At 33.4% G+C, this 21770-nt stretch overlaps 3 protein-coding genes across 5 annotated transcripts; 1 reads left to right on the forward strand and 2 right to left on the reverse strand.

Annotated features, from left to right (window-relative positions):
• Positions 1–131: 131 nt before the first annotated feature.
• Positions 132–1670, forward strand: LOC124446203 (mitochondrial fission 1 protein-like). Of its 2 annotated transcripts, XM_046997030.1 has the most exons (6): positions 132–207; positions 405–537; positions 635–705; positions 778–883; positions 1091–1204; positions 1385–1670. In XM_046997030.1, the coding sequence occupies exons 1-5, from the start codon at positions 172–174 to the stop codon at positions 1201–1203; spliced, it is 459 nt and encodes a 152-aa protein (XP_046852986.1). In that variant the 5' UTR covers positions 132–171; the 3' UTR covers position 1204; positions 1385–1670. The 2 variants fall into 2 exon arrangements, with proteins under 2 accessions (XP_046852986.1, XP_046852987.1); XM_046997031.1 differs by lacking the exon at positions 1091–1204.
• LOC124446204 (probable methyltransferase TARBP1) lies at positions 1510–8310 on the reverse strand. The gene is given in 9 exon segments (XM_046997032.1): positions 1510–2743; positions 2746–2858; positions 2861–4656; positions 4972–5297; positions 5300–5661; positions 6014–6080; positions 6205–6594; positions 6676–6912; positions 7104–8310. Coding segments are annotated over 9 exon segments (4785 nt in total). The 5' UTR covers positions 7590–8310; the 3' UTR covers positions 1510–1735.
• A 151-nt stretch (positions 8311–8461) lies between these two features.
• Positions 8462–20688, reverse strand: LOC124446205 (E3 ubiquitin-protein ligase TTC3-like). Of its 2 annotated transcripts, none has more exons than XM_046997034.1 (29): positions 20608–20688; positions 20229–20312; positions 20050–20138; positions 19889–19969; positions 19581–19690; positions 19389–19509; positions 18784–18895; positions 18612–18721; positions 18417–18506; positions 18209–18258; positions 18005–18138; positions 17869–17900; positions 17740–17794; positions 17526–17575; positions 15603–15647; positions 15409–15515; positions 15037–15168; positions 13520–14684; positions 12439–12578; positions 12221–12268; positions 11932–12007; positions 11764–11870; positions 11571–11652; positions 11356–11469; positions 10503–10574; positions 9741–9937; positions 9492–9612; positions 9022–9360; positions 8462–8813 (listed from the first exon to the last, which is right to left on the reverse strand). In XM_046997034.1, the coding sequence occupies exons 3-29, from the start codon at positions 20071–20073 to the stop codon at positions 8721–8723; spliced, it is 3807 nt and encodes a 1268-aa protein (XP_046852990.1). In that variant the 5' UTR covers positions 20074–20138; positions 20229–20312; positions 20608–20688; the 3' UTR covers positions 8462–8720. The 2 variants fall into 2 exon arrangements, with proteins under 2 accessions (XP_046852990.1, XP_046852989.1); XM_046997033.1 differs by having other exon boundaries at positions 11571–11655.
• Positions 20689–21770: the final 1082 nt, after the last annotated feature.

The following is a 21770-nucleotide window of genomic DNA, read 5'->3' on the forward strand; positions in this document are numbered from 1 at the left end:
CGGCTTGCTGCATGGTACTGGGTCTGGTATGAATCTGGACTGTATATGGTGGTAGATGTGGCCTGTTGTGTTCTGTGTTATAAATAGTATTAAATTTATACCTGGTTAGCCTGCGTACAGGCTTCCCCAAGATGAAGTGATGAGGATCGAAAACCAGATCCAGATGTTAACATGGAGACTCCAGATTGTAGTACAGAGGATTTAAAGGTGAATGTTGTTGCATATATAGATTTTGAAAGGTATTTTTGTCGTATATAGTCTTGTAGAATGTCTGAAATAATTACTATTGACGTAAAACATTCACGTTGTGTTACTTATACACAAGAAATTCGAGGAAAAGATGACGTCATTTTAATTTACTTTTATCATTTATGTTTTACACAAATATTATCATTTTCTTTGAGGTTTTCGAGGAGAAATACACCCAAGAGTTTATTAGCGGCAAAGTTTCAAAAGATACACAATTTAACTATGCTTGGTCGTTAACACGAAGGCAAAACCCAGCTGATATCAGGAAAGGTGCTCAATTATTACAAGGTAGTTGTCATTGGTTATTTAAAATAATTCTGGCTTTTTTAGTGATTGTGGAAACATTTTGTATCGTCGTCCTTAAACAATTTATTTTATTTTATAGATTTATGTAAGTATGGTACAGATCAAAGAGATTATTTATACTTTTTGGCCGAGGCCAATTACAAACTTTCAGTAAGTTCAAGATAAATCACGAATCAACTTATTTACCTTTTTTGATTTTTAAATTTGTTAATATGTTCATAGGAGTATCCAGTGGCCCTCAAATACATCAACCGAGTACTGAATATTGAGCCAAATAATACACAAGCTAAAGCTTTAAAGGAGAAAATTGAACAGAAAATGAAAAGAGGTAGTGAAACTGATAATTGCAGATTTTTAGCTCTTTATTTCAAAATTTTGACACATTTACAATGGTTTTTATAAAATAGCTAATGTTTGTTGAATGTCTTGTGCAGTTTCATTTTGATTTCTTTGGTTAATTTTGGATATACTTGCATCAAGAAACATTGATCTGTTGCTTGATGTAGAATTTTATCATCATATTAAATTTGCATAGATGGTATCCTTGGTGCAGCAATTGCAGGGGCAGGCATGGTGTTAGTTGGTGGAACTGTGTTGGTTGTAGCCGGTGCTGCAGCCCTTGTAGGTGTTTTCAGTAGAAAGAAATAAGGTGATACTTCACAAGACATTTAATGCTTCTTTTTTAAAAAACTTTCTCATGTACTTAGTTTCAAAAATGAAGTATGATGTATTTAGCACAATGACCTACATGTTTTCGATGTTACTTCCAATAATGTATGGTAAATATGCAAATATTTTTTTCATTCATTTTTTACTTGGCATTAAACAGATGGTGCAATTGGGGCAATTTTAGTTGGTGGAGCAGCGGCAGTTGCTGCAGCTGGTGCTTTAACAATGATGCTTCTTAAACGGAAATAGATATATCAATATTGCATGGAAATAGATATATTGATATTGCACTGTATGATAAATTGAATTTAATAGATTTTGCGTCTTATTAATAATAATTGATTTTTTCATATTTATCATTAAAAGTTGTGTATATACCAAGCTCAATATTAATGACAAAGTGTAATAAAAATTCACTATCTATACATGCACAGATAGTCAACATATATATTTTTAATGTGTTTTAATTGATAGAACCTTTTAAGTTCTTCAAATTGTGGAATGTACAATTCTATTTTTTTGCATGTATATGTTGTCTACAATACTCCCATATTAACAATGCACCACTTACATGGACATTAAGAGAACGAATTACTCCATACTGAGGAATTTCAACACATTTGTCCAATAACTGTATAATCTCGACTGGAATACCAGCTTTCTCATTACCCAAAACAAGAACTGTGCTCCAAGGAAACTTAAATTCCGTCAATTTCTTACTCTGTGCAGTTTGTTCAACACCTACTATGGCAAAACCTTCTTTTTTCATGTTTGCCAAATATTTCTGTAGATCATGAGTCTTAACCTCCTCCACATTCACCCATTTCTCTGCAGAGACACTAACGGATTTGAAATCTTTCTCCGAAAGAGCGTGTGTAGAACTTAACACCAATGTCGACGCTCCAAATATTTCACATGTGCGGCAAAGACCACCTAGGTTTGGAGCACGATCAATCAATGAAGCTACAACAACCAAATCACCAACTTGACGCTCAAGTGGACGTTGACTAAACTCGATATCATTTTCTGCCAGAGGAACTACATTCCAAGGTGTTATCTTTTTCTGAACATCCGCTCTAGTAGTCTTCTTTTCTTCTTCTACAACACAAACCACTTTATGAAGAATCGCTTTTTCATACAAAGTATGATTATCTTTAACGAAATTGGTGCGATATAATGGTAAACTAGACATGCTTGCACATTCTTCATAACCAGCAGATTTGAATACTTTCGGTTGTATAACTTCATCATCCTGGACACCAGTTAACCGCGGAACTGTGTAAAAAATGACTTCAAGACAAAAATCATGTACAGGATGTAATGAAAACAGTTCGCGATCTTTTTGTAATCGAGTCTTCTCCTTTTCACCTTCAAAAACGTTCTGCGTAAATGAAAGGCAAGATTGAATAATGGGAAATTGAAGACATATCTTCGACCAAACATCTTCCGTGGAGTTGTCTAGAATAAGCTGAAGTGAAGCTAAAATATATGCTCGGATTTGAGAATGATTAAAAATGAACATGGAATTACAGCAGGAATAAATCGTCGGAGGTAATTTAATTGAGCGTCTGCTTCTTCAATTGTCAAAAACACATGTGAAAGAACAGAGATTAAGGACGCAACATAACCAAGACGCGTTCTATAAACATTCTGCATTTTTCCCAAATTATTTCCAAAAGGTTCACATGATTCGAGAATAGTTGAACCAAACTCCATTCCATTAAAAACCTTACAGAAGTCTGATTATCTGCCTCTAGTGACTTCAGAATCATCACGGATAACTCAGACGAAAATTTCGCTAAATCAAGCTTTTCTATTAGAACGAGTATGATTTGCCATAATCTTTGCTTTTTGCGATGATTTTCTGAATTTAGAAAGCGACTTGATTTAATAGTTGTAAGGGTTTGATTCCTGTCTAAAAGGACTCGCAGTAGTTCCACCATAAAAGATGACTGGGGACAAATGTCGAGAGATCGAAATAAAAACATAAGCAAGTCAACTCGTACACGCACTGACTCACATTCGCATTCTTCAAGTTGGGAAAAATTCAAAACAGCATCCATATCACTTAGACATTTCACATAGGATACAGTGTCCAGCAAAAGTCTGAGATCTTTTTTGTGCACTGGACCAAATACACATACATCAGCAATAATATTGATATGATAACGATATTGCGATACATCCAAATCTTGATTGCGGTAAATCTTTATTAAAACTTGACATATATAAGCGACAACAACACTGACCACGCCAGATTTTTCATCAGCAAGACAAAGCAAAGCATCCCAATACTTTATAACATATCCCACCAACACATTGTCATCTTTGAGATTTAACAAGTCCAGCGAGAAGATTGTTTTTACCACAATATTCAGGGCTGGCCAGAAATCACCACTGTAGCGAGCTTGGATTTCACATAGAACTTTCCAAACGATTTCTAGTAATAAAATAGCTGTTGTTTCTTCGCCTGATGCAATGAGTTTTGGTAAAACAATCTTTAAAGTTTCCAAGCAAGGATAAGTAGCTGATCCGGAGGTTAACGACAAAGCTTCAACACAGCTGTCGACAATTTCTTTATTTTGCACATCACACTTCAATGTTGAACTGAAAAAATTTTCCGCCAGTCGGATGTTCATAAAATGCCATTTTGCTGTGATGATGATTTCAACGAGCTTACATGAACTCTCATCATTCAAATACTTGTGACCTGTAGGATACACTTGACTTGGTAGTCGCAAGGTGTTTGTCAGTGATAGCATGTTGGAAAAATTCATGATCTTGCCTCTCATCTCCTCGCTCATGACGATATCTGTTACTTCAATCACATCAATTATCCAGCGACTCAATTTTAAACAAACAAGAAATTGGAACCAATTTTTCATTGATATACATTCACATTCGGCGATAAACAAAGAAGAAGTCATTTGAGCAAGTTTGTTCAATGTAAGCTGGAACATTACATGAACATTTCCTGGGAACTTGAACTTCACCCAAAGGTTTAGCATTTCTTTTAGTATCATGAAATAAACTTTGGAACCTTGGAAAGTTTCATTTTCATTCTCTTGAGTGAAACTACGTAGAAACGTAGTGGCAATTTTTTCCAACACATTTAGACTATGACAAAAGATCAATGTAACCATCTCATCGCTGGTTTTGATTTGTTTGTCGTCATTTAAAGGTAACAGTTGATGACAAAGAGCATGAAGTAGTTGCACTGCTTTCCAACTTTTTGAGATAGGATGATATATATTAGAATGACCTTTTTCAATTGTCAGTGAAATAACTTCTAAAAGTTCCTTAATTTGAATGAACGAAACGGAAGAACTGTCATAACATAAGAAAAGATATTTTGCCAAATTCTGTGGTATCTCGTCACCAACTTCCACGCTCTTCTCTTTCAGAAATGATTCAACATAAACGTAAATAAACCTGAAAAGATACAATAAGTTTGCTTAAAAAATATCAGGACTAGAATTACTACGTGGATATTCTTGCTAAAAAAAATTGTACTTTAGAATTTAAGAGAAAAGTTAAACAGCGAACGCAAACAATCATGGACATACATGTAAAGGAAAGTATACAGAAATAGGTTGTAGGTAAAAACAATTTGTTCCATCAGCTTGTCACTATGAAGTCTTGTATGAACGTTTCTATCAGTTGTTTGTTCATACGGCATTCACATTATCGTGCGAAACATGAAGAATTACTAACAATAATTTTTCTAGGAACAATTTTGCGACTTACGAATAAATATCTTTGTTTTCCTTCTGCATTTGATCATTATTTTGACGTAACCAAGTAGCAACGTCCATCCACAGTCCACTACCACGACATAACGACTCTTCTTTCGAGAAAAAACCATAAAACGCCATTATTTCACTAACTCTTATGCTGGAAGGATCCAAGAAATTAATACTTGTTCTGAGAAGAAACGTCTTAACTGCAGCACGTAATGCAAAAGAATGACTGCAAATATTCCTGATTATATTCTTCATAACTTTCAAAAGTTCTCTATCAAACACCATAAATTGTGGAACAATGGAAAGACTTTGAGTAATGAATGTCAAAGGAACGTGACTGATATTGAATTGAGATATTGAAAACAACAGTTTATAAAAAACTGCTTCCTTTTTGCTTCAACAAGAGCATGAAAACATCGCTTAAAAAACGTCAATAAATGCTTGGTTAACAAACTTGGTTCATCTCTACCTTCCCCATGATTCTTCATGTAAAGTGTAGGTTCTTTCAGCAACATTATAAATGTATCATGAGTGAAATTTCTGCCTTTGTCATCTCCTAAAAGTGGCACCTCGTCAAGATTTAACGTAAGCAACAGCATAATTCCCCACTTTTTTATGAACCGATTTTCGTGTATTGCTGCTCTGTGAATAATAACTGTTATCCATGAAACAGGTAGTAAGGGATGTTGCATGTCTAAAAATGAAGTTGACAATAACTAAATTGTGGATGAATTACCAGTGTGTTTGTCTGGTGGGTAGAGGAATAGGGGGTGTTGGAGGGGTGTGAGAGAGGGTGTAGGAGGAGGACGCCAATTTCACTACAAAATATTAATATACCAAGCAATTACGCAAAATGAAGTATAATTTGTTTAATGTAGCACACTTCAAAAATTTTTTCATTTATTGTTTGAGAGGAACAGAATTTAACAAAAAAATTCGAACACAGCTGTATAGCACGCCCACAAAGTGGCCACCAAAGTCTTATCCAAATCAGCCTGATAAAATCATCTAGATAAAAACTTATTAATCTAGGTAAATCATCATACCATTGATTGTTTTAGTAGCAGCAATGAGATTTTCAGCACGAGGCAAAACTGGTTGAATCACATGAAGCTATATTTAAAAAAAAGTATTCCAAAAAAAAATTGGCACCTATATATTTCAAAAAAAGGCTTTAACATAGTCTTCAGGATTTTTGCAATAAAAGTCCATCACTGAAAACTAAAAGAACATGTACCTGTTTTTCTTCAAGGATTTCCAGTAAAAATACATACTCTTGCCAGGTTTCAGAAATTTCTCTAGCATGATAAGGATTCCACCAGAATGCTAATGACTCCAACGTAAAATAAACTTCATCACTCTCATTTTGCCGTTTGTAAAAATCAACCACATTTTTCAGTAAATACAAACTTCGCTTTCTAACAAGTGAATCTAAGTTGACGAGTCCAGTTTGAAGAAAAGACCAAAATCCAGCATCTTGATGAATTTTGTAGGTAGTATTGTCTTCTTCTTTGAAATATATATCCACCAAAGAGGACATAATTGCATAAGAACAATTAAAACATGATGGTACAAGACATTTATCATGCTCTTCGAGTCTTGATTTTTTGAAAGATTCCCAGATTTTCTACACAATAAAAATAGCTCAAAGAATAGATCAAACATTACATTACACTCATAAAAAAAATGAATTTTCTTTCTTTCCTACCTTTGTTTGCAAATACATGGTACTTTTCTGAAGTGATAGGAATTTTGGTATAATTTGCCTCGTAATTTTGAAAGCTAGTCTTTCTTTTTCAACTGTATCCAAGATGGTGAGCAAATTTTCAAAGACTGTGTCTCTCATTTTCACAAAACAATGTTCGTTTGGCAAATATAAAACATCATCGTTTAACTTTTTGTAGCTCTCAAGAAGGTATGTAGTTAAATCTAATGCTGCTTCAATCTGAACAAAAAAATATAAAATAGACTACATGTAATGGTCATATTATAAAGTGAAAATTGTCAAGTCATGCATTTTTTGTACAACAATAGATTTAATGGTTAATTAGTGAATACATTCAGCACAAAGTTTGATGTACATATCTGCCACTGTACAATTTCAAAAATTGTAAAGTTTGATGCGTTTATACATACTGAAAGATGTCCATATGATTGATCAGTACTTCCATCCGAACCACTTTCATGATCATTAACAAAACATCTGAACGAATTCAACACTATATTCCATACCATAACTCCATTTTCTACTTCTCCCATACATACAATTTTTGATACTAATGCACATGTCAACTGAAATATTTTTAATTTTTCTTTTGCACTCTGTTCAGTCAGGTTAATTGAACATTTATGGAGAGTTGGAATGCAACCGTCACGTAGAATAGTACTCAAAATATCTGCATTGCAATTTATTGATGCGTTCGTCTTGGGTTTATGTGTTTCATCTTCAGGCATTTCATTTAGAAGAAATGATGTGATCGCACTCAGTGATTCAATATAATCACAACTAACATCTTTATGGCAACGTTTTAGTGAGGACAATAAGCTGAGAATCTTTTCTTTGCTATCTTTAACTTCATTTAAGGAAACGAGCAATTGAAAGGCAACCAAATTTGCCGCCATGTTGATTGCGCTTTTCGGCTGGGGGGGGTTGGTTGGGCAGTGCCAGTCATTGGTGCCAGCAGTTGGCTGGATTGACCATGGGTTGACAAATGGGGCTGACTCTGGGTTCTGGGCTGACCAGAGCTGGTGTTTTTTACACATTTTACATCCTTGTAAATCAAAAATGTGTTCTTGTATACAAGAAATTTGTTCATTTAGAAATAAGAATTAAAGTTTATTTATTCTTACCACATAAAATGGACAGGCTATGGATGCTTATGTCATTTCTTGAAAAAAGAAAAATAAGGAAGAAAGACTGTGAATGAGCTGCAAGTTCTTGAATTTCTTATTTTAATGCCTGTTTTAATATGATGTTGATTGTATTGCATCAAGATGTACCAATATTGTCAAAAATATTTAAGGACACAAAAAATACTTTTGTAAAAATTTCTCCAAAGAGCCTCCAAGGTTTCTCCAATTTTTTTCCTGGGTATGATTGCCTTTGGGAGTGTTACCTTCAAGAAATTTTTCTTATACTTTATTTAGTAATATTCTATCAAAGCTAGAAACCATTTTGACACATTCCCTTAGATCAAATGTTTGGTATGCAAAAATGACGAACAACAATGAATTACGGCCCCGTTTACACAATACCGGATTGCTGTCGTAGCAGGTTGAATATTCTTTGTATTAAAAGGCAATGAAATTGTTCAACGTCAGAAACACAATCAAACAGACTAAATCTATCAGCTTAATAAGCTTTTACGCCGAACAGTTAACCTTTAAAGCAAATGAAGATGTCGTGATGAGCGAATCCGGTATAGTGTAAACGCAGCCTAAATGAAACAATCGAAAATCTTCATCGCAAACCAAAAAAAATTAACATGCAAAGCTGGACAAATGAAAGAGCTGAATATGTCTACAACATAGCACACAATATGATTAATATATATAAACAAGAGCCATAACCTAATTGATAGATTGATCATAATTAACGTATAATGTTTAGAAAAACGTGATTGCAGCCAACTTCCTTTTTGATCAGTTTGTAGTATCCGTAACAAATAGAAATTAAAAAAAAATCTTTCCCACATAACAAGCAACAAAAAAAAAACAATTTCACAAAACATTTATAAGATGAAAGTAAAGCATTCACTTTAGCTGAGGAAATTCATCAGGTAAAAGAGCATGAACACGGCAAGTAGGACAGGTACTTTGCTCGCCAGTCAACCACTTTTTAATGCACTGAAATGAAGAAAAAATCCGTGAGTTGTTAACATTTTGTTCACACAAAAACCATCATGCTTAATGGGAATGTTTAAAGCAAAAAAACCTAGGAAAGTTTTTCGTGTCACACGTAAAGCACTAAAATACCATTGATAGGTTTACAAATTCAACATATTACGAAATAATCAAATAGAAGAAGAAAAATCAAAGGTGAAGTTCTGCTCACATCGTGATGAAATTTATGCCCACAATCTAAGGAAACATTTTTTGTAGCGTCACTCATTTCATCATGGCAAATGACACATGGATCTTCGTAACACAATAGCGAAGCGCTAGAAACCGTTTTTGTTGTTGTAAAGGCAGATGTAGCTAAGGATTTTGATGCCTGGATCACTGGTTTGATGGCGGTAGGAGCAAGTTTACTGGCTGAAGTTGAAGGTTTTTGAGGTAATGTTGATTGAGGTCTTGTTAACGGTAATGAAGATGTTCTAGACGCAGAAGTCTGAGCACGAGTTGCTATAGAATTACTAGGTCCAGCTGCTGCAGATGCAATAGCGTTACTCATCTATAAACATAATAACATAAAAACATAATATTTTATAATATAATATAAAAACATAAGAATATATATTATAATACATATAAAATTAAGTAAAACTCGTAAGTATATATTCAAAAAATTCCTTCAATCCTTACCTGTTGTTCTCTTTCTTTGATTAATTTGGCAACACAATCAACAACATCATCAAAAGACAACCCAGTCAATGATCCACTTTTACTTGCTCTCAATTTTTTTATGAAGAAAATTATCTCGTTTCTATAAAACATAAATATATGAATAAATACAGTAAGTATTAAAATAGTCGTATATTATACACAATGAATTAGAAAACTACACATCATAAAAAGCGCTAAATAAAACAAAAAAACAACAAAAAAACAAACCTGGTATAACAAGGAAATTGCGTGGATAATCTAAGGATGATTTTTTCATAATTGTTTGCTGGTTTAGTATCCGTTTCGGACTCTTTGTGGTTGGTAGAAGTGGTTGGATTTACAGGAAACCTTTCAGGACCTAAACTTCGAAAACCCATAGAAGTAGAGGTGCCACCAGGGAAAGCAAATGATCCGTGAGTTGATACCTAAAAATAAAAGCACTTAGACACTCTTTCAAATAAGTCCTCGACCCCGTCCGGGTTAACATTTAGAGTAGCAACCTAAAAGCAAAAATAAGCAAAACAGAGTAAGCAGCAAGCTAGTTAGGTAGGTTGAGTCGTGTAAACTGTTTTGGCAGACAAAACTAGTATTCTAAACAAGATTAAGCACAACCTTGTACCTCTCCATCAAAGCAATGTCATTACGTAGCAAATTCTTCATGAAACATAAGTATGAAGAAAAAAAATGCAGTGACTTCTAAATCATCCAATAGTCATTGCAATTCTGCATATTAAAGACGTATCATAGATAGATAAAGATAAATGTTGTTTTTTATACGTATCATGCATAGAAATAGATGGATGTAGAACACGACAACATAAGAACACGATAATATAAAACACACGATAATATAAGAACATAATAACATAAGAAAACGATAATATAAAACACACGATAATATAAAACACAATAACATAAGAACACGATAATATACAACACACGATAGAACTAAAAACACGCAATATCATAGCAGTATATGACTATGCTTACCGTAGCTTGATTTGATTTGTTTACATGTTTAGGAAATGTTTTATTTCCCGGAGGAGCAGAAATACCAGGAGGCTAGAATTGAATCAGTAAAAGCATATATTAAAATGCCATGAATATATTCATAATAAAATCAGGGTACACCAATAATAATATAAGGATGTAGTAATAACGAAATAAGGGTACACCTGTGATAAAATAAGGATAATGAAATAATGAAATAAGGGTACACTATGTATATCAATGAAATAAGAATACATTGGTGAAGTAAAGAGTTACACTGATTATAAAAACCAATTGAAATTGGTTAATGCTCGTGGAACAGAATGGAATAGCATTCAGCTTTGTTCTTTGACTGTGATTTAAGTTGGGAAATATATAAAGACACTTCAAAACGAATTTGAAGTTCCAGTATTTTGAATTCTAGTAAATTACTTAAAGCTAAAGCGACTCATTATAATAGATGTATAAAGTAATTAGTCTCTTAGCAGTTGCTATTTTGACGACTTTAATTTTATACTATCTATTCTTGATTGCATATAAGTATTTCCCATTTTCTTATTGGTGTATAATAAACTTTCAGACACGAATATAGAAAAATTACAGAAATGTTTGATGGTAATGTGTTTACTATAGAGGAAACATACGTATAAATATAGGACTATTATGCAAGCTCAATAAAGGTAATGTTTGTGCGAAATATGCAGATAAACCAAATCTCTTTTAGGTCGAGTAAATGCAGTCAGTGCACATGTGAAAATATCACAAAAATCGTGTGTTTGTGATAACATTTGTTTCTTTTTGCATGTTATGTGGACTTGAAAATCGTGTATAACTAAATTCTTATTATCATTACCAATTGTAGTATAGGGGGTCCAGGATAAGGACTAGGGTGAACAATACGGAGAGATGTTAAAGATGACAACGGAATTCCTTCTTTCAGTTTCGTTATGCTAGAATCAAACATTGACTAAAAAACAAAATCACATCTTGTGAGAATTATATCCAAGAACAGCAGCAACGGTATATAAATTTTTATTTTACGTCATGTATTTGAAATAGAATACAAACCTTATTTCTATCAAATTTAAACTTGCAATCGACGATATAACGCTGCCATTGTACTTTGAAATCTTGAAGTTGAGGTGTAAAACTGCTAAGTATAGTGATACTAGTCAGAAAATACGTTTAAATGCTGAAATTGGTTAAAATTATTATCTATAGTTAACAGTTTTTCACTTTCTAATGAAAAAAATAAACTTACTTAGCAGAAAGTATTTGATTTATATGATGCAAAGTTAGCTCTGATTCTTGTAAAGCTCGCGTAAAGGCACCAAAATTGACACTTCGCTGTAGCTCCAAAAAATTAATCTATAACAAAATATGAATATAAACGACTTTTCATACCATTATTTAATTGAATTTACCAAACCTCAGCATCACACGCTCTTTTGGCTTGTAATTCTAACAATTTTCTTAGTTTTCCTTCATCGAGCTTCCATTGTTCTCTAAATATTAGTTTTGAAATCTCAATTTAATCAATTGTTCACAACACATTGACAAGAAAACTCAATATTATCATCTTAATCAAACAATTTCCTTAACAAAAACCAGCAAAAAACCTTATATTCATTGTCTAAAGTTGTATTTGTTTCCTTTATATAAATAAAAGTGTTTGTGTAAGTAACGATTATCGCTGGAATTCATTCAAAGCAACATACTTCTCTTTCCTAAGAGCAGTAAGCTCGACCTGTAGCTCTTCTCTTCGTCTGAAAAATAAATATTAGATACGTAATGTCAACTAATTGATATTTCGAGACATTTTAATAAAAAAATTGTTAATGCGCGAAAAAAAATAAGATCTCAATGAAGAAGAATAGATGAACAACAAACGGGCATAGTAATCAAAATCAAAGATTGCAAATTTTATGCCATTTACCTTTCTTCACCCACAACTGTTAAGATAACTTTTTCTTCCAATTGCTTGATGCGTTCATCTCTTTCACGTTTTTCTGTCGTAAAATCTTGTATCTCACGACTATGAAATGCTTTATATTCTTCATGTTCTTCAGCTAAAACCTAAAAATATGCGTTTTACGTTCACAACACATGACAGATTTTATAAACGTTGCTACAAACTTAAAGTGCTTATATCAAGTTTTTGCAGTTAGGCTATGTAAATAGTTTAGAAAATTTTAAACATATTGTCAATATATTTTATAATTCGAAAATTTGACCTTCGTGCATTTTTTAGAGCTCAAAGTAGATCATTATTTGCCTGACAGTGACATTAAAAAAACTAAGGCGAGAGCTTAGATTTGACGTCATATCGGGAACACGTTTTAAGAAAACACTATTTTACACATAATTTCCTCAAAAGCATATATTGTTGCATTACCTACGTGTATGACATCTTGTGTCGTGGATGTTCAAAAACACCCAATTTTACACAAAATACAACAGATGAATTCCCGACGTGACGTCAAAAATAACATTAGTTACCAGCTTTTTTATACTGGCGGTCAAACAATGAAAATGGTCAATTTTTCAACTTGGAGTGCGAAAATATCCTGCAAAATCATATTTTCCAACTATAAAATATAATACAAACTTTTTAAAGTATCTTGAACTATCTAAATGGCAGAAATGCAAAAACACGATACAGGAACTTTGATGTCATCGTAATGTCAATATCAACTTATATCTTCCTAAAATCTAATTGATTTATTTAAAACTATGAGACTGACTATGCGATCTTTTTTGATACAACTATACAAAGTAAAGAATTCAGTGAATTTTTTTTTCATTAAAAGGAACCAGTCATCTGAGTTTACACAATGAATCTCATCATGTCATATGGTCTAAAGGTTTCTTTTATTATATGTTTTTGAAAATTTGTACTTTGGAAATATTTGAATTTAAACGAATTCACAAAAACACTGATTGTTTTATTTCATGATCCTTGCCAGTGATTTAATGATATTCATATAACTTTATGTTTGATTTAGTTATAAACCAACCTGAAGATTCTGTCTGCACTCCTGAAGCCTCTTTTGCAGATTGCCAATCTCCGTTTTATAATTTTTTTCCATTCGAGTATTTTTAACTTGTTCGTCTAAATATTTATTTTCCCATGTTTTAGCTGATCGCAGCAATTTATCAACCTCAACTTTGGTGAGTTCGCTTGTCGGATCCGTCATTGTTATTTTTGTTTTTGTATTTGGTTTGCACAGAATACCCTTTTCTTTAGTGCTTTTACGCTCAACATGTTGATGTGTTATATTTACGGCCAGTTTAGTCTTGGAATCATTATCAACAATAGTTTCATTTTTTGATTCTTTCATAATATCCTCAGTATATTCTTTTGACAAAGACGACGCAGTTGTTTGTGTAGCAACCGTAGTTCTAACATACTTCATAATGCTAGATGAAGTATCACTATCGCCAACTATACTGATTTCTTTCTCCCTCATAAAAACTTGTTTGACGTCATCTGAATGATCAACAGAACTTATTTTATAAATGTTCTCGCCATGATCAGCTGGTAAGGAGTTTAAAGAGTTATATGTTTCAGGGTAAACCGTTGCACTCTCCTCTCTTTTTGAATAAAATGCTTTTGCACTGTTTGCAGTGCTTAATGCATCATTAGTTTTTTCATCCATGCAATTAACACTTGTTTCCAAGAGATTTAGATTATTTGCTCGGTCAATATCATCTGTTAAGACATGTATTTCGTGAAATCCTACTGCATCATTTGAAGTTGGTAAACTTTTTTGCGAAGGCATGAACTCCTTGGCTCTAACCCAACTATCAAAATTGACGCCATTTTCAAAATAAGTCCCAGTTAAACTCAGGTCATCCGTGTTATTTCTTAAATATTCTTTACCAGTAGCATTTGATAAATGCACTATTTTAGCAGTAAAAATATCCCCTTCTGTAGCATTTTTAGTGTTCTCTTCATATGGCTTGGTAAGAGACATTTTCCTGTCTGTTATAAGTTTATCTTCATAGCTTTGAATGATATCTCCTTCGATAATAAAATTCAAATTTTTAAGAAATTTGCGCAATCCTCCTTCGTCTCGTACGATTGAATGTACTTCTTCGGGCATAATATTAAAGAGTCTTTCCATTTGATCAGATTCAATATGCAAAGGACCTTGCACTTTAAGTAAGTTATTAAAAGCTCTAAAATAGTGAAATACTTAAGTTATTGACGTGCCGTCGCTTTTACTTATGCGACGAAGAACTAAAGATCAAAGGATGGTGCGAAATTTCGAAAAAAATTAGCTTTTTTCACTGGTAGTTTGAATCAACTATAAACAAGAGTTATATACTTTGGCCTTACAGCGAGAAATATATTCTTACTTCTATGGATAATGAGAAAACTACTTTTCTCATCATCTATTTTTTCAAAATATTGACTTCTTTATAACGTAATAAAAATTATGAACACCCCGGAATATTTAAACTGCTTTTAAATTAAATTTTCACTCTTCACGATTGTGCAAACTTTCTAAGTAAAATAAAGAATACTCACGAACAGACGTATTCTCGGATGGAATCGTGATTGCTTAGAGAGAGAGAGTTTTCAATCTCTTGAGCTTCGTGTTTTAAATGAGCAGGAATTGAGAATAAATTTCTGTTCCAACCTTCAGGTGGGCGACGAGTACTGCAAGAAAAAAAAGATCTTGTTGGAGAGAAAAGTTGTGGTTGATAATGCTAGATACAACAATTCATCGGCAGTAAAACCTAATCAGTTATTTATATCATTGTAGATCAGAATAATTTGCAATTTTTAAAAGCTTATTTATTAGGAAGAAAGCATAAAAGCAAACGTTAAAGGATCGTTCGGATGCAATAAATCTTACAGTCAAAGCTAATTTCAAGCAAATTTAAAATCTCAACATACAAAGATTCCGATGGAATTTCATCATAGTTTTCTTCATCGTGTTGGTAAGGACGAAGACGTAAATTTTCATTATCAGGACCCAGGAACTCATCTAATGACTGAACATTCTAAAATTCACAATTCAAAGAGTTGAAATTCACGTTAAATCAAACGAAAATTCAAATTTTGTCATTTTCACACGCAAATTTATTCACCTTAGTTTTCTTTTTTCTATGCTTTCCTTTCAAAGGTTTTGTCCCCTGAAATTTGAAACAAAGAAAAAGCTATAATAGAAAGCTCAAACACAATACAGCTAACTTTTACTTCGTAAAAACAGTGACGTGATACAAAGCAATGAATGACAATCTATTGAAAGCAAAGACAAATTTGATTTTCAGTAATTGATGGATTGGACAAAAAAATGTTACAAAAATGTCGATTGGTAACGAGATTTCCCTTGTTTTCCAGCGTTCACAGCATCTCTCTCTTCCAACGTCAAACTCTTCCTCTCTATCAGTGTTCACTGTCCCTCTCACCTTCAGTGTTCACTGTACCTCACTCTTTCAGTGTTCACTCTACCTCTCTCTTTCAGTGTTCACTGTACCTCTCTCCTTCAGTGTTCACTATCTCTCTCCTTCAGTGTTCACTGTCTCTCTCCTTCAGTGTTCACTGTATCTCTCCTTCAGTGTTCACTGTATCTCTCTCCTTCAGTGTTCACTGTATCTCTCTTCTTCAGTGTTCACTCTACCTCTCCTTCCTTCCTGTCCTCTCACTTCACCTTCCTCAGTGTTCCTCCCTCTCCTTCAGTGTTCCTGTCCTCTCTCCTTCAGTGTTCACTGTCCTCTCTCCTTCAGTGTTCACTGTCCTCCACCTTCAGTGTTCACTTCCTCCTTCCACCTCACCTCTCTCCTTCAGTGTTCACTCTCTCTCCTTCAGTGTTCACTGTACCTCCTCTTTGTTCACTACTTCTCATCTTCAGTGTTCACTGTCCCTTCCTCTTCAGTGTTCCCTGTCCTCACTCATTCAGTGTTCACCTTCTCTCTTCTGTTCACTGTTCTCTCCTTCAGTGTTCACTGTCCTCTCTCCTTCAGTGTTCACTGTCCTCTCTCCTCTTCCTTCCACTGTTCTTCTCTCTTTTCAGTGTTCCTGTCCCTCTCCTTCATTCTCTCTTCATCTCTCTCCTTCAGTCCTTCACTTCCCTCTCTCCTTCAGTGTTCATGTTCTCTCTTATTCTCCTTCATCTCTCTTCTTCAGTGTTCCTCCCTTTCTCCTTCAGTGTTCACTGTCCTCTCACCTTCAGTGTTCACCTCACTCTTTCAGTGTTCACTCTCTCCTTCAGTGTTTCTCTCCTTCATGTTCCTTACCTCTCTCCTTCAGTGTTCACTGTCCTCACCTTCAGTGTTCACCCTCACCATTCCAGTGTTCACTTCCCTCTCCTTCAGTGTTCACTGTCCTCTCCTTCCAGGACTCCTTCACTTCTCTCATCTTCAGTGTTCATGTCCCTCTTATCCAGTGTTCACTTACCTCCACTCATTCAGTGTTCACCTATCTCTCTCCTTCATTCACTTCTCTCCTTCAGTTCACTGTCCCTCTCCTTCAGTTCACTGTCCTCTCTCTTCAGTGTTCACTGTACCTCACTCCTTTAGTGTTCACTGTACTTCTCATCTTCAGTGTTCACTGTCCCTCTCATCTTCAGTGTTCACTGTCCCTCTCTCCTTCAGTTTTCACTGTACCTCACTCATTCAGTGTTCACCCTATCTCTCTCCTTCAGTGTTCACTGCACTCTCCTTCAGTGTTCACTGTACCTCTCTCCTTCAGTGTTCACTGTACCTCTCTCCTTCAGTGTTCACTGTACCTCACTCCTTTAGTGTTCACTGTACTTCTCATCTTCAGTGTTCACTGTCCCTCTCATCTTCAGTGCTCACTGTCCCCTCTCCTTCAGTGTTCACTGTACCTCACTCCTTTAGTGTTCACTGTCCCTCTCATCTTCAGTGTTCACTGTACCTCTCTCCTTCAGTGTTCACCCTATCTCTCTCCTTCAGTGTTCACTGCACTTCTCTCCTTCAGTGTTCATGAAGTTTTAGCATGAATAAGGATTGAATTACAGATATTTAGAATACTTATGCAGTAAAGCATACCAGATTTTCTGTCTGATCGTAATCTTTCTTCAGTACAAACATCCCAGATTCTAAAAATCCGAGATTTAGAATACATGTACAGTATTAAAAACAAATACAAGTCAGTGACGTCACTACTTAAGAGAGCGGAATGTAATTAAATTATACTAAAATTTGCTGTGTCAAAATGTTCTTGGTCATGGATGATTGTATGGTAGTCAATAAAGATATAAACCTGGAACCATGGAGAGTTCTTCGTGATCTTTTTCAGTCAGGTGAATTTTTTCTTTCTGTGAATGATAATAAAACAATTCTTCACATGTTCAGAAAATGATAAAACTTTCCTCGAACGTATTTCTCTTACGGATGGATCTTTTTCATCTTTAAGTGGAATATCTTTAAATGTAGAGAAAAGATCTTACAATACATAAATTCATACAATAGAAAATTCATTTCATGCAGCATAAACTTCCTGATGATTCAATTTTATTTCAATTCACCTAAAGATTGCATTTCATCGGATGGTAGACTACAAGGTTTTTCATCTAATACTTCAGAAACACGTTCTTTCATACTGTCTTCGGAAGCCACATGTTTTCCTTTCTTCTTTGATCGTTTCTTTTTCTTAGAATTTCTAAAATATACATCATGATATTTTTTGTGAAAGTTCTGTTTTGGAGAAACCAGTTTGTATGCTTACTTACACGGTCACCTGGACTTTATCTTTTTTTAATTTTAGTTTGTCTGAAAGAAGCTAGAAATGAAATTTTTTTTCAGAATTAGACGCCATGGTGTTCGTACGACATAAAATGTTGATTTGTATAAAATTACCTTCTCAGTATAGCTGATATAACAAGAACTCAAAAGACAACTGTGATAAAGCGTCTAATATCACGGGCAAAAAACACTTACCTCAGTTTTTAGACCCTCTGAATCATAAATCTTTATCAGTTTGATTTCGCCATTACAATTGCTTGTAATACACTTCGTACCAAGGAAATCCTAAAGAAGTAAGAATATTAAATATTCCTATTTCTCATGAATTGGAAACAATAATATTTATACAGAATAAATCTCTTGACAAACATCAACTCATACGTTTTTTACCTTGTCACTTGACAAATCGATAAAACTTGACTTAAACTTTTTCCAACATTGGATATGATATTCAACTAAACAGGCTTCTGTGCATACGATTCCAACGTAACCGTTATAATCTGCAGTCAAATAACATTCATTAGATATTGATAAATGTATCATATACACATTTAAAACATACCTAGATCTGAAATATAAATACTTTTCTTCATTCCTAAGCATTTCTCGTAGCGACATATTGCGTCTGCTTTAGGCGGATATTTACAAGTGGTTAAAGCATTATTTAATGAGCTCTATGAAAAAGAGTTTGAGAAATATTTTTAAAAATACATATACAACGATGATGAATTTGATTTTACGTTAGTTACATATTAAATTCGCTTTATTTGCACCAAATATAGAAATAAATGGTAACAGGTGCTACTAACTTTCATTGCATGAAATCAAAAAATTGATTTTTAACACCTCATTCATGCTTGCACAAGCCCTTCAAAATGCAGTCTTGGCAAACTGCTCTCCCATTTTTTTGAGGTTCAATTTTCTGTTTATTTTTAGTGTTAGATTGAACTATCATAAGTAGCTATAATAGCACAAATATAAGAGATGCTTTTGAAAAATGGTGTACCACCATTGAACAGATCCATTCATATTGGCCATTATTTAAATGTAATTGGAAAATTAATGTCAAAATTACAAGAAAAGTTAAATATTTTTGTCAAAAAGGACGCATGGTAGCTATATAAAGAGTATGCTTTAGGGATATTTAGTAAAAATCCCGTATTGTACCTCAAGCTTCCCTGTTTGAGTCTCATCAATAACAATGTCAGTTCCAGGCCAATTTATTTCGCACGTTAATTGATTCATAAGATTCAATCCTTCGTTCAAAATTTGGATAGCCTCATGAAATCTGTGCATGAGTTCAAAATATGATTACGTTATTTTTCAATTTAAGCAACACATTAAAGCAATTGATCAAACCTATTTTGACGAATGAGACTCCTACTAAGACCGTAATAAGCGAGAGGAAAGTTTATAGTTTTCAAAGATGTTATTATATTCTGAAATATACTTCTTGCGGTTTCTATGTTCTAAAAACAGATTGAACAATATGATCCATCGATGGGAAAGATAAACATTACGAACTACTAATTGCATTTCCAGAAATTGTAGCTTTTCAAAGAGATTTAATCAAGAAATTTCTTATTTGTAAAAGGAAAAAAATAATGTTGACCCAAGTAAAAAAATCACAACATAAATGTTCCAAATAATATTGCGTGCCCACTTACCATATGTAGACCAGTGCCGGCTAATGCAGTTCCATAGGCATATAAAACTACGGCGTACTTCATGTCATCATAGTCCAACGACTGAAAACAAAATTGGAGTAATAATAATGTAAACAAAAATAAATTGGCGGATCGTTGTACATAAGTAAGAGAGATCTAACCTTTCGAGGTCCAGCATCAATCATATCCAAGGCTTTTTATAGCTTTTACAAGCTTCCGTAAAACTTGAGTTAAGTAACGCTTTGGATCCCTTAAGCAACAGAAAAATAAAATCACATTATATGTTAAAAATTGAATTCATTCACGGAACTTCACGATAAAATAATGTTAACATAATTACCTCCCTTAAAATTCCCTCAATTTGTGTTTTCGTTTCTGGTAAAGATACTTGTTCTTTCTTCACTAATTTACCAGAACAATATACCTGCATATAGGGGAATGTTAGGAGAATGAAATGAACGAAAGTTATAAACTCCTTTAAGACAATAATTAACGAAATATTACTTATATAAAGTTGTACCAATGGCAAACTACGTATACATCTACAAATTATTTTTTGTTTACTTTTGTATCATTTTTGAGACAGTAAATCATTTGCTTTTAGTTTAAAAGAAAAAACAAGCATTTTAAAAAAAAGCACATTTTCAGAGACGAGATACGACGAGTTCCTTCGACAGACCACATCTAAAGTTCATCATATTTATAAATAATTCTCCTACCCCTTTCGGTTTCATATATTTATCCACTTTTAATGATTTTTTCTCTGCAGATCTTGTCTGTTCAATTTTCTCAGAATTTTCTTTCAATTCCTTTTGTTGACGTAAGATTCCTAAGTTAACTTTACTCATTTTTGGACGTCTGTAAAGTAGAAATGTTCACATGATAATATATCACTAATAATTTATAAAATGAAAATTTTACAACTGTCACACAAACTTTTTCTCTCGTGATGACGATTTCTCTCGCATTTGAACTAAATTACATAAAAAACAACTTTTTTATGATTTAAGACAACATTTTGGAGTTTCTAAACATAAACTAAATAAATATTCACTATTTCATATTAACCATGTAGACACAAATACTATCACTATTTTATATTATGGATGATATCAATTCATAAACATGATAAGATTCCATTTTTTCATATCGGTTTCACGAAAGCAGATCACACAGAGATCTGTAAAATATCCATCAGCTATATTTTAAAGTGAAAAATTATCAATTACATAGCTATACATCTTTTTCTACTTCACTCTCTGGCAATTTTGAACTGAATAACTCAAAATAAATAAATAACAGACAGTAGAGCAGTAAAAGTTCCAAATGAAATGTAATAATTAATTTTATAGCGAATGAAGATTCATGCAAGTAACATATCTGTCCACTATTTCTTACATTACTATATAAGTTAACATGAGTACAGACGTACCTGTATGAAAATTATAATCCACATTCTACAACAAAAGATGCAAAATTTTACCTACATTTATTAACACAAATGTACAAAAACTTCACAACATGCAAACTTATGTAATAAAACTTTTGCAAAACTGAAAGCACAAAATTCATAATCAAAGTAGGAAATAAAATAAACTGAACTTAAATCCTCTCATTTTCTACGTTCAATCCAATAACGAACTTCAGTTTGAAATCTTTTGTAAAACAATCAGTAATAATTACACACCTGGTCTAGATCGGAGGATTCTTTTGAATCAGTATTATAATCCTCAAGAAGATCTGGCATATCATCTTTATATACCATCATAGTATCGCTGCTACTACAGGATGATGTATCGTCTTCATCAGCAGAAACAAGAGGAGGTATAGTTTCATCGCTTTCATAATTTTCACTTTAAAATAAGCAGATATTAAATAAATA

Source organism: Xenia sp. Carnegie-2017, unplaced genomic scaffold (genome assembly GCF_021976095.1).
Source record: "Xenia sp. Carnegie-2017 unplaced genomic scaffold, XeniaSp_v1 HiC_scaffold_22, whole genome shotgun sequence".
Taxonomy (NCBI): Eukaryota; Metazoa; Cnidaria; class Anthozoa; order Malacalcyonacea; family Xeniidae; genus Xenia; species Xenia sp. Carnegie-2017.